The 12,268-nt window shown below is 39.7% G+C and overlaps 1 protein-coding gene across 6 annotated transcripts in view; it reads right to left on the bottom strand.

The window, feature by feature from the left end:
• Positions 1–12,268, bottom strand: part of ARHGEF12 (Rho guanine nucleotide exchange factor 12) — a 144,226-nt gene that overhangs the window by 19,765 nt on the left and 112,193 nt on the right. For all 6 annotated transcript variants that reach the window (XM_027581584.2, XM_027581580.2, XM_027581582.2 and 3 more), the window contains 6 exons: positions 7,635–7,767; positions 6,374–6,409; positions 5,889–6,043; positions 4,532–4,678; positions 3,305–3,390; positions 1,261–1,386 (listed from right to left, as the gene is read on the bottom strand). In XM_027581584.2, coding sequence (XP_027437385.1) covers positions 1,261–1,386; positions 3,305–3,390; positions 4,532–4,678; positions 5,889–6,043; positions 6,374–6,409; positions 7,635–7,767 — 683 coding nt within the window. The remainder of the gene's footprint in view (positions 1–1,260; positions 1,387–3,304; positions 3,391–4,531; positions 4,679–5,888; positions 6,044–6,373; positions 6,410–7,634; positions 7,768–12,268) is intronic.

The raw sequence follows: 12,268 nt of genomic DNA, 5'->3' as shown, positions 1-12,268 counted from the left end.
TTGCCATTCTAAGTAGGTACAATGGATCATCAGGCTGGATACACCCCAGTTCATCTCTAACAGGGTTCTGCAAACTTGAGGAAAGTGCCAGACAATAAATACTTGGGGCTTTGCATGCCATACAGTCTTTGTCACAACTACTCAGCTCTGTTTTAGCACAAAAACAGCCACAGACAGTACGTAAATGAATGAACGTGGCTGTGTGTAGTGGAGAGTTCTGAGATGGCCTTCTAGATGCCCACTCTCTGGTGGACATACTCTGTATAATCACCTCCCCCAGGGTGTGGACAGAACCAGTGAACACGATGGGTTATCACTCATATGATTAGGTTACTATCAGTTAACTTTGTGGTGATCAAAAAGGAAAGTGTTTCCTAGGTGAGTCTGACTTAATCAGAGAAGCCTTTACAAGAAAGCTGCCAGAGAGACACGATCCTTCTGGCCTGCGAGAAAGGAAACTATCTTGTAAACTACCTGTAGGGGCCACGTGAAAGAGACACGGGCGTTCTCTAGGAGCTGAGAGCAGTTTCCAGCCAATGACGACAAGAAGACAGGGATCGCGGTTACACATTTACAAGGACATGAATCCTGTGAACCACCAGGTAACTTAGGAGAGGACCCCAAGTCTCAGAGGAGAACTGCAGCTCCAGCCGACCCCTTCCTTTCAGCCTGGTGCAAGCACGAAGGGAGGACCCTGCCAAACAATATCTGTACTCCTAAACCACTCCACAAACGCTGTGACATAATGCTCTTGCATTAAGTTGCTACGTTTGTGGTAATTTGTTATACTGCAGCAAAAATTTACTACACTGTGTTCCAATAAAACCCCACAAAAACAGGCAAGAGGCTGGATAGGAACTGTGGGCCCTCGCTTACTGACCCCTGATAGACACCAATATACAGACCTCAATAAGCATGGCTGTTGGCACACTCTTCTCTGGGCTAGTTATGAGCCCATTCTCGCGCCCCCCCATTCTCGTGTTCTGACCATATTATTGTAATAGCTTACATGGGACATTTCCTGACAATATCTCCACGGCAAGGTGGACTTCTCCGTCAAGTATTTTAACCCTGACATATAATCTTCATTATTTACCATTCCAATATCACCTTTATACGCCCCAGGAATTTAAGAACTAATGCATGGCTTTAAAAAGGGTTAACATAATCCTTGTAAGAATCTTAGAATTCCCCCAGTTTACTCTCTATTTGATAAAAAATTTGCACTATTTATTTTCTTACATGACTCACTCAACTCACTTGCACAAAGGTCTGGAATCGAGAATCCTTTTTCTGACGAGACTTGATCATTTCCAGGGCGAAAGGTTGGTTACTGCAAAAGGTAGCAGCGGCGTGCTTCAACTTGTCCTCCCCTGGTCCACTGAACTGTGCCAAGAATGCAAAGAACACAACGAAGAATGGCAGACTGAGCTTATCCGAAGCCAGGCAAAATGAGAGACAACCACGATCCTTTCAATATTCCGCTAAGTGCTCTCAAGTGACAAGAAACGGAGACCTACACATCTCTGTGGACTATCAATGTTTCTCCATTAAAAAGGTCAGACGCTGACACATCCAGACCTTTTCTGATCACATTCCAATGTTTTCCTGTTCACAGCCTCCCACAATGTACTACCTTTCCAGTCTAGACCACTTCTAAATTAAACAGAAAGGTTAACACTAGAGGAATAGAAGACACAAAAGGCTTAAAGACTGAGATTAACATTTGACTGTCTTAGAATCTGACGGCTTCACAGAAGTTACTAACTGCTCCAGGAAGAAAATCTGTGGGATTCTAATTGATGCTTTACTGTGTCATACTACAAATTTTCTGTTTCAGGGACACCCGGGTGGCTCAGTTGGTTGAGTATCCAACTCTTGGTTTCAGGTCAGGTCATGCTCTCAGGGTCCTGGGATCAAGCCCCAAGTCAGGCTCCATGCTCAGCACGGAGTCTGCTCAAGATTCTCCCTCTCCCCCTCTGCCACTCACCACGCTGTTGCTCTCTCTCCCTCTCTCTAAGAAGGATGGATAGATAAATCTTTAAAAAAAAAAAAAAACTGTTTCAAGTTGAGTAGTGTGCTGCCAAGCCAAGAGAACTCAATTACAACTTTCACTGCTACCCTGAGATCAAGAAACAAAATGAGCCACACTATCACCAAGTAGCTGTAGAGTAAGCTGGGTTTTTCAAGGACGTTAAATCTCCTCAGTAACAATAATGCCTGAGTGGGCCTCGAGAAGATGCTTTGGAAAGCTGAGTAAACGCAAGGTGAGACTGGACTGTGGCTCCCTTATGTTTTCGATGAGTCAAGTAGCTGAAAGATCTCCTACGGGATTAGATTCTTAGCCATGATTTCAACATCAACGAAAGGAGTAAGATGAACATTGTTTTAGTCAACTTTCTAGTATTCAATCTTTTAAAAAGTTATCATTGTACAGTTACCAAAATCCCGTGGCATTTCCTCAAGTAATCTCCACACTGAAGTAAGTTTCTGTGAGCATATCTAAACAGTTCCTGTTCAACCTGTGTTAATATTTGGAGAACTATGTCATACACTTCACTATTACTCACAGCCTTAACTACAGTACTTTCTTTAAAAGTTTGGATCAAACCCATTTTCCCCTAGGAAAATTTTCTATACATCCTAGTGTGGGTCTCCCTGCTGTATCTTCCCATAACAACCTGTACTCTCCCTTTTTTGTAACTCTTATCACACTTGAAAGGACTAACGACTGTTTTCCCACTGGTTATAAGCGCCACCCAGGCAGGAGCCATGTCCGTCATGATTGCCACCGTCTCCCCAGCACCTCGAACAGTGTACATACTTCTCACAGAGAGTCAGACAGAAAAACAGAATGTGACAAACAGCTATGATAGTCTCTGAACTCTTATTCTGTAAATAAGATCAAGTAACTGTCACTTTTCTACTTTTGTGATGATAGTTCTGGATCTATAACTGTTTAATGTTTTACAGTCTAATTCTGAGATTTGGACAACAGAAGATGAAAATTCTACATTAGTTATATTATTTTCATCAAGATTCATTTGATTCTCTATTTGTTAAAACACAGAGAACTAGTATCTTTGATGAAAAAAGAGCACTTAGTTCGAATGAGCACTTATTGAAAAATATTAACAAAAAGAAAGATACTAACCAAGAGAATACATACTTGGACCCCTTTCATCTTTACAGTAGCTTTGCAAAATGGATGAGTTTGCATATTTGGAAAGATTAGTTACTCAACCTTGAATCTGATCTTTAAGTATCTATAAAAACATTAAAATGAAATAGCCAATTTCCTTACCCAGGTCAGCAAATCTTCTCCAATCTGATCAATAACTGAGGTCTCATTCCTCTTTCGAACAGCCTTCATTTGCTCATTCAATCCAACTAAGGGGGGAAAAAAACAATGGAAAATAATTAAGCATGCACTCATTTTAGTCTGCATTACTGGTTGTACTGAGAACCTAAATTTTCAAAAAAAAAAAGGATTTCACAGTAGTATAGCTTGCCTCTAGTCTCCTTAAATATAAATCTGAACACAATTCTTATGCATACAGATATCTGTGAGCTCCATCTGAAAAACAGGTGCCAAAGCATAAAACAATGTGGAAATAGCACATTACATACAGTATGGGTACATCACATATGCATTTAATTTCAAGACCCCATCATAACCATGCTCATAAAGAAATTTAAATAGAACAGGTGATTCTGCCCACTGTTCCTCTCAAAATGTTTATGTTCACAGGCAGTGGATATAATCAACCTGAACTTGTCAATGCATGCTGGTGAAATCTAAGATCACCCACAAAGACATAAAAGGCATCAATTTGGTAGGCAGGTGTTGGCAGGTGGTGATGGCAACCTTGACAAAAGAAAGCTTGAGAATTAAGGATCACAGAGAAGCAGTGACTTACAGAGAGAGGAACTGTGTCTACAAAAGTCTGAGGTGACTATAACCAAGGAAAGCCAGCAAGGTAGAATTTTTTATATATCTACTCAAGCATTTCAAGCAACAACAAAAGAATTTAATTCCTGAAAATTACCCCATCATGAAATTACACACTGTATATTACATAGACTATACACACACACACACACACACACACACACACACACACAAATTATATGGGATATATTTAAAAACATTACACTGCAATTGATAAGACATTTCCAAGGGTAAATTTAATTATTCATATTTTTTTTAATTTTTATTTTACTTATTTTTTTTTGTTATGTTAGTCACCACACAGTATTCATATTTTTCACCATAGACATTAACTTCAGACCCTAAGTCCTGTGGTAACACTGTATACAAAAGGCTGATGGTGCGGGTGAGTGTCTGGGGAGGGAGGTATTCAACGATCTGATCACTTCTTTATGTTATGTGCTCATGTATAATTATATAATTTCAGGAATGCTAACATGGATACACTTAGAAGATTTTATTGTTATGGTGCTTTTATATACTCACAATCTTTCATCTATTAAAAATGTTAGGGACAAAGATCAGAGTCGATTTACTTACTATGAAGTTGAAGAATATCTTCCAAGTTTGAAAAAATTTTCCGTAGTTCTGAAGGTGACAGAATTCCTTCTCTAGACACTCGCTGATAGAATACTTGATCAAGAACCTTCAGTGTTCGAACATGAGCTCTTTCAGTGTAGAATAATTCTAAGCAGAAAAAAAGGAAATATGAAATGTTACCTCATTAGAATAATTCCATGAGACCAAACACAGGCTTTAGCTGGAATTGAGCGGCAAATGAGCTCTATAATAATTATTTATAGTTTTGAAAGGATGTAGTATCTCTCATGTCACTTTCTTGATTCCATGGGACCCTCCTACATACTGGCTCTAAGAGCTGAATGCTGGCAAATGAAAAATATTCAAAATTATTCTGGGGGCACCTGGGTGGCTCAGTCATTTAAACGTCTGCCTTCAGCTCAGGTCATGGGCCCAGGGTACTGGGATCGAGCCCCAAATCAGGGCTCCCTGCTCAGCGGAGAATCTGCTTCTCCCTCTCCCTCTGGCCCTCCCCCCACTCCCGCTGTCTCTCTCTCAAATACATAAAGAAAATCTTTAAAACAAAAACCAAAAAACCCCCAAAACTATTCTGTATATTAAACTTAACAATGTACTCCAAAATCCTTCTGTCTTTTCACAACACTACCCACCAATCACAGCTACAACATCAGAAAAGCTGTAAGCCCAAACAGCACATAGCCTTTCAGTTGAGCCCTCTTTAGAAAGAACAGTACTTTTGGTTATCTAATTGGCCTATAAACCCTCATTTCTGAGGCCAGACTTGTTATTTCACTACAACTCAAAGTTACCAGACACAGGAAGGGTATTTATTTAAATTGCATCCTAAAGACAGTGGAGGGCACAGCACCCATGTCACCCACATCTCCGTCACATATATGCTAGGGTAAAATAAAGAACATTGCACACTAGGATAAAGGGACACCCGGATCCCAGTTTCCTCCCTATCACTTATCAGCTAGCTGTATGATCTTGATTAATTCAACTAATCACACTGAGCCTGAGCTTCCTCATTTATAATCTAGGCATAAAAATAACTTAGGACGAAAGTAAAGTGACGGACCAAGGTTATCTTAATGACTGTTCAAGATCTATAATGCTATGAATCTTAAATATCCTGAAAGCTAAACACCTTTTCCTTTTAAATTATCATTAAGAATTGTAGAATCATTTGCATTTTTTGAGTTGGAAAGCTCAAGGGTCATCTATCCAGTTTAATTTCCCTTTGTATAGAACAAAAAGCCAGCAAATTTTGAAGCAAACTCTAAAGCTCAGAGGCTTGTTTCACTCTAATAAAACTCACTATATGTGAACAACAACAAAATCTAATTAAACTCACCATTAATTACTTCCTGTCTTTTGATCTCAGAAGGCTTTAGTCCCAGTAACACTTCTCGACTAACGAGCTGTTGCCAGTTGGGTGGATCTGTCTCTAAGTCATTTTCAAACTGTTCATCCTCACTTTGACTTTCTCCAAAAGCTATGCTGTCAAACCTGATGGGAAAAAAATGATGAATTCTATTTGAGGACATCAGATGGACAATGGGAAATAGCACAGATTTTTATATTACAGTAGATAAGTCGTATTTCTGAAGTAGTGCTTAGCACAGGGCTGAAACATCACCCTCTCCTACAAAATGACTTACATGTGTTATATATACCTCTATAAATATCTTTTGCATGATTTGTCTTTATTAAGAATTTTCTTTTATACTATCTAACAGATCTGTGTACAGGTTTTTTCCTTTAAAACTAGAATGTTTGAGAAAAAAGATATATTTCTTAAAATATGCCTCTATTGAAAGCTACTTTAGGATTACTCACTTTCGAAAGGGCTTTGGTGTCCCATGTTCAGTCACCCTGAAACAATGGAGAACAAAGAGTCAACATGAAAACAAAATGGTAATCAAGAAATTTATGCCAAGGGGCCTGAACACACATTCTTCCAAAGAAGACATACAGATGGCCAACAAACACAAGAAAAGATGTCCAACATCACTAATCATCAGGGAAATGCAAATCACAACCACAATGAGATATCACCCTGTCAGATGGCTAGTATCAAAAAGACAAGAAATAACAAGTGTCGGTCCGGATGTGGAAAAAAAGGAACCCTTGGGCACTGTTGGTGGGACTGAAAATTGGTGCAGTCACTGTGGAAAACAGTATGGAGGTTCCTCAGAAAATTAAAAATAGAAATACCATACAATCTAGTAGGTCCCACGACTGGATATTTACCCAAAGAACACAAAAACACTAATTTTAAAAGATACATGCACTCCTACAGTTATTACAGCATGATTTATAATAGCCAAGATATGGGAGGAACCTAAGTGTGCATCAACAGATGAATAAAGACGCAGTACATTTACACGATGGAATATTACTCAGCCATAAAAAATATGCCATCTTGCCATTTGTGACAACATGGATGGACCTGGAGGGTATTAGGCTAAGTGAAATAAGCCATATGATTTATATGTGGACTCTAAAAAATGAACAAACAAAAAAAGCAGAAACAGACCCATAAATACAAAGAACAAACTGGTGGTTGCCAGAAAGGAAGGGGTGAGGGGATGGGCAACATGGGTGAAGGGCGGTGGCAGGTACAGGCTTCCAGTTAATGGAATGTGTAAGTCAAGTGGATGAAAGGCACCCCATAGGGAATACGGCCAATGGTGTGACAGTTTTGTATGGTGACAGACAGCAGCTACAACTGTGGACAGCACAACATAACATGTATAATCTTGTTCAATCACTATGTCCTACACCTGAAGCTAAAGCAACACTGTATGTCAACTATACTTCAGTAAAAAGGAAAAAAAAAAAGAAATTTATGCCAGGGATACTCAAAACTGGGTTAAAGTACAGTGGCTAATAAATAATTCTTCTGGATAGTCTAATGATTTAATATAAACTAAAAACATTTCAGTACCTACTATTTACTACCAGTAAGTTCTAGTACTTCCTCCCCCCCAAAAAAACCACATGTGGGAAAAATGCTACCAAGTATGGCAATGGTATACAATGAAACAGTTGAAGCTACTCTTAACCTCCCCTGCCCCCAAAGATATCACCGAATTACCTTTCCACTTCCCATTCCTCCTCCTGCACTTGGTCTAAGGGAGGAGGTGGGAAATCAAAGACAGTATTGGGAGTCCGAGGGGTGCTATCTATGCAGTCTCCAGATGCTGGTGTTTCTCCAACTTGCTTTGATCCTGAAAAGACAAAATTCGGACACTCAGATGGTGTTAATGAAGACAATAATTCCAAAAAAAAAAAAATCAGTCCCCAAAGAGAAATTCAACCTATCCACAGCCACATTCTTAAACAATTGCATGTTAGCTAGAACCAAAATTCTAATATATAAAATTTTAAAATGCCCTAAAAAAAACCCCCAAAACCAGGAATATCATTTTTAAGCAACTTTTAAAAAATCAACATTATAATTGGGGCCTGGGTGGCTCAGTCAGGTGAGCCTCAGACTCGGTTTCAGCTCAGGTCATGATCTCAGGGTCGTGAGACTGAGCCCCGCGTGGAGCTCCACACTGGGCGTGGAGTCGGCTTGAGATGCCCTCCCTCTGCCCCGACTCCGCTCCTCCCCCTATGATCATGCACTCTCTCTCTCTCAAATAAATAAATAAATAAAATCTTTAAACATCAACATAAGACATGGAAACAACTCAGAAGAGCATATGATGAGGAGAAACATTCTCTTACATCACCTTTTTCTATCCCTGTGTCAATCTTCTTCACCCAAATTTTACTTATTATGGTGGTTTAATTCGAAATAATAACCTCATAATTCTTTTTCTTGATTTACTATCTTTAGGTAATATCTATTTCTTCCTCCTCTGAGGATTCTGCCCACTTATACTTCCCACCTTCACTTTCCCCACATTTCTTCCCAGTGTTTAATAATATTATTATTACTAGTTGGGTTAATGCTAAGTTTAAATGACATACATTTATAAGTCATATGATTTATATGTGGTAATCTACATTACCTAAGTTTAAATGACAGAATTATATCTATACTTGTTCCATCAAGGAGTTAGTACCTTAACTCTCTTCTATATCAAATTAGGTATTTAATATTCCTATCGTTCCCTTTAATTGTATCTATTTCCTTCTACCTTTCATTCCTTTCAACTACATTTTTACTTGTGTCATTAGGAGGACTTTTTACATTTCCATGATCTGTGGCCACAACTATTCTCTCCCTTGCCTATTTGGTTGATTCTAAAAGTCTGAAAACCCAGAGTGCTTACATTATTATGCCAATCTACACACTGTCATACACAAAATACAACATATAATATATTACATATACATATTATTCCTGCCAGGTTAGGAGTATGTTAGGATTATGTTTCCTTTTCTGCTGGTCCAATGATGCAACCCCTGGGTCACTCGAAATAGAATGTTCATTCCGTCAAGGTCACATAGTCCATCAGTTACTTCAAGATCACGCCAGTTTTGTTTTGTTTTACATTTCTTCCTTTCCTCTACTTCCCCATGGCCCCCTTTCCCTCCTTCCTTCCTTGTATGGTGGCCACAGCTGGAGCCTGGGTAATCTCCAATGGCATATTTTGTTTCACATTTAAATCATGACTTAACTTTCTTGAAACAACTTTTTTATCTTAGCATTTCTAAACTTTACTGCTGTCAAAGCACTTATCATTTTATCAAGTCTCAGATTTCTTCATTTGCTACATCATACTACCAACTGCTTAAAATCTCCCTTTTTCTCATCCCCTAGCCCTTGTGTTCCAATCCGGGGCAGCTGCTCCCTCGGCCTGTGACCTATCGTCCGAGACCTGCCTGCCCTTCACCACTTCCCTGGGATGTTTCCACTATTTCCTGGACCCCACAACATTTTCTTCCTTCATTTTTCTCTCATTTTGCTTGAGTGTGTATCTACAAATCATGTTCAAGGAAAGGGCAAATTTCAGTTAACATTTGAATCCTGGCATATCTGAAAATGTCTTTGTATCTTCCTTCATTTCTGATGGGAAATTTGGATGGACACAGAATTCTAAGTTCGATAATTTTCTTTCAGTAAGTTGCAAGGCCTGGCTCCCTTGTATTCTAGCCCCTGGTGTGATAACGAGAAATGTGAGGCAGCATAATTTCCATTTTCCTTCCCTTCAAAGCTTTCGGGGCTCTCTTTTGGTGCATGGAAATTTCCAGAGACATTCTAGGTATGGCTCTTGTTTTTATTATTGTTATTACTATTGTTATTATTCATCGTAGGTGGTTCCCAGTCAACTCTTTCTGTCTGAAGACAAGTCGTCTTCCCTCTGAGATGGTTTCTTCTATCATTTCTCCAACTGCCTCTCCTCCATTTCCTCTACTGATGTTTCGTCAAAGAGACAGACGTCGGACCTCTCAAGTGGCTCGCTACATAATTCTTGTCTCTCCGATTTCTATCTCTCGACATTTCTGATATATGTTCTCAAATATTTCCTTGACTTTATTTTTAGGGACCTTTTTTTTTTTTAAACTCTTGGCAGCTGTGGTGGTTTGAAAATATGTGCACAAATTCTTTGCTACTCCTCTCTCCCTTCAGGGGTGGAGCCTAATTCCTCCCTGCTTGAGTGTGAGCTAGATTTAGGGGCTGGCTTCTAACTTGCTGACATAACAATGTGCACCCACAGAGACTAAGTCATTAAAGATATGGGGGCTCCTTTCTTACTCTCTCTTTTGGATCACTTTGGGGGAAGTTGGCTACCACGTCATGGAACATTCAAGTAGTTCTATGGAGAAGCCCATACAGTGAGGAGCCAAGGCCTCCTGCAAGGAGCTAAGCCCCTCTGCTACCAGCTACCTGCGTGAACGCAGAAGCACATCTCTGGCCCTAGCTAAGCTTTCGGATGACTGACTGACACCTTGACCGCAACCACAGGAGAGAGAGAATTGCCCAGCTAAGCTGCTCTCATGTTCCTCACCCTCCAAAAACATGACATACTAAGTGTTTTTTGTGTTAAACTATGAAGTTTTGAGGTAGTTTGTCAGAAAGCAGTTGATAACAAATACAGTAGTTATTGTACTGTATGTAACAGTTATATTAAATCATTTCTTTTTGGTTTCTGAAAGCTCTTTTATTCATAGCATTATTATTCTTGTTTTATAGATACAATAATTTTTAAAATTTCCCCAAGTATACTATCTAATTTAGAGGTATTTTTTTCTAAGTTCTTGTCTTTTACCTAAGTTACTGTTTTCTGCTAGGGGCAGTTTTTCTGTTTATTTTTATTCTCTTTTGTATGTCACTGGTAAGTCTGGCATTATGTATCATCTTCGGTCTTGATTCCAGCAAGCAAATTTTGCCAAGAGTGAGTAATACTATTCATATCTGCGTATGCAAGACTGGGTAGCTGCTCCAGCTTTCTCTTTGCAGCTATATGAAGTAGGTCCATTTCAGTTGGGAGCTCTCTGGGCAGGGTGAGAGCTTGACATGTTTACTGTCAGGCTTCAGGCCCCCAAATGTTAGAACTCCAGGGCACTGATACCACAGAGGACTTACCTTTCCCTACACAATTCACTCAACTTCTCTAAAAGAGAGCACACTCATCTTCTTCAGGTACAGAAATGACGGACGGCTCATATTCTACCATGCAAGGATCAGGAACTGCTGACATCATTGTTTTGATTACAGACCTTCAATTAATTATTTCCAGCTTTACTTCTTACTCATGCACTCCATAAGACATGCCAACTCAGAGCCCAAAGTCTCTCCAGGGTTCTAATGGGCCAATTGGCCTCCACCAGGGACGGGACTCCGGGACCGGACTGCCTCTAACAAGTTACGGACTCCGGCTTCCTCTGTGTTGTTCTATCCTTCCAACCATGCTTGTCCACTTTTAATCTCCCCCAAATTTGTTGAAATCTCTTGCTTATTGATAACATCTCTTCCTCTACTTCCTTTTTCTTCGTGTTTTTTATTTAGTTGCTATTGGTTACTTATCTGCCATGTTTTTAAGTTCAATGAGAGCTGGGAGCCATGAATTCATGCATGTACTCAACCCAACATCTTCAGAATTCCATATAAGACAAAACCTCCAGATTTTTCTATAACTATCACCCTCCTTCTTTGTCTTAAATCCACGCCCCCCCCCACCCCGTTCTGCTACAGCCCTCTCAAAAAGAGACGGATGTTTCCAACATACACTGTGTACTTCAGGGTGGAGATGGGATAGATACCCTTGTTCCTCAATACTACTTTTAGACCATATCTTGCCTTCTTATAAAAATCCCTTGCTGCACTGAGGCTCTCACTTCTAGGTATTATCACATGCTCTCCCCCACCTCGTGACAATCATCTAGTAATACTGAACCTTCGGCTGCTGGCTCATAGTTCTCCTCTTCCTGCTAGTATCACATGAGGTGACCTCAAAACTCGGGGATGTTAAGGTATTCCAACTCCTGGCTTCTTGGTTCCTTACTTTCTTTATCTTTAGTGACTTTCCCTGGGCCACTTCAGTGACCACTCCCACAGCTTTATCCTTGACCGTGTCATACCAGAAATTGGACTGCTTCCAAAATCACTAATACAGACAGGCATTCCCTTCTCCAAATAAAATCACTGATTCTCCCAGCTCACTTGCTTAAGAAACCCATTAAAACAAGTGTGAGGAAATATGGTAAGAAGCTCTTCTCTCAATGATCTATAATTACTTACATCTTTCTCTACTCTTCAAGTCCCCTTGCCCTTCT

This window comes from Zalophus californianus, chromosome 11 (assembly GCF_009762305.2).
Source record: "Zalophus californianus isolate mZalCal1 chromosome 11, mZalCal1.pri.v2, whole genome shotgun sequence".
NCBI classification, from domain to species: Eukaryota; Metazoa; Chordata; class Mammalia; order Carnivora; family Otariidae; genus Zalophus; species Zalophus californianus.
Note: the sequence above shows the minus strand (reverse complement) of the source record. Positions and strands in the feature narration are given on the sequence as shown.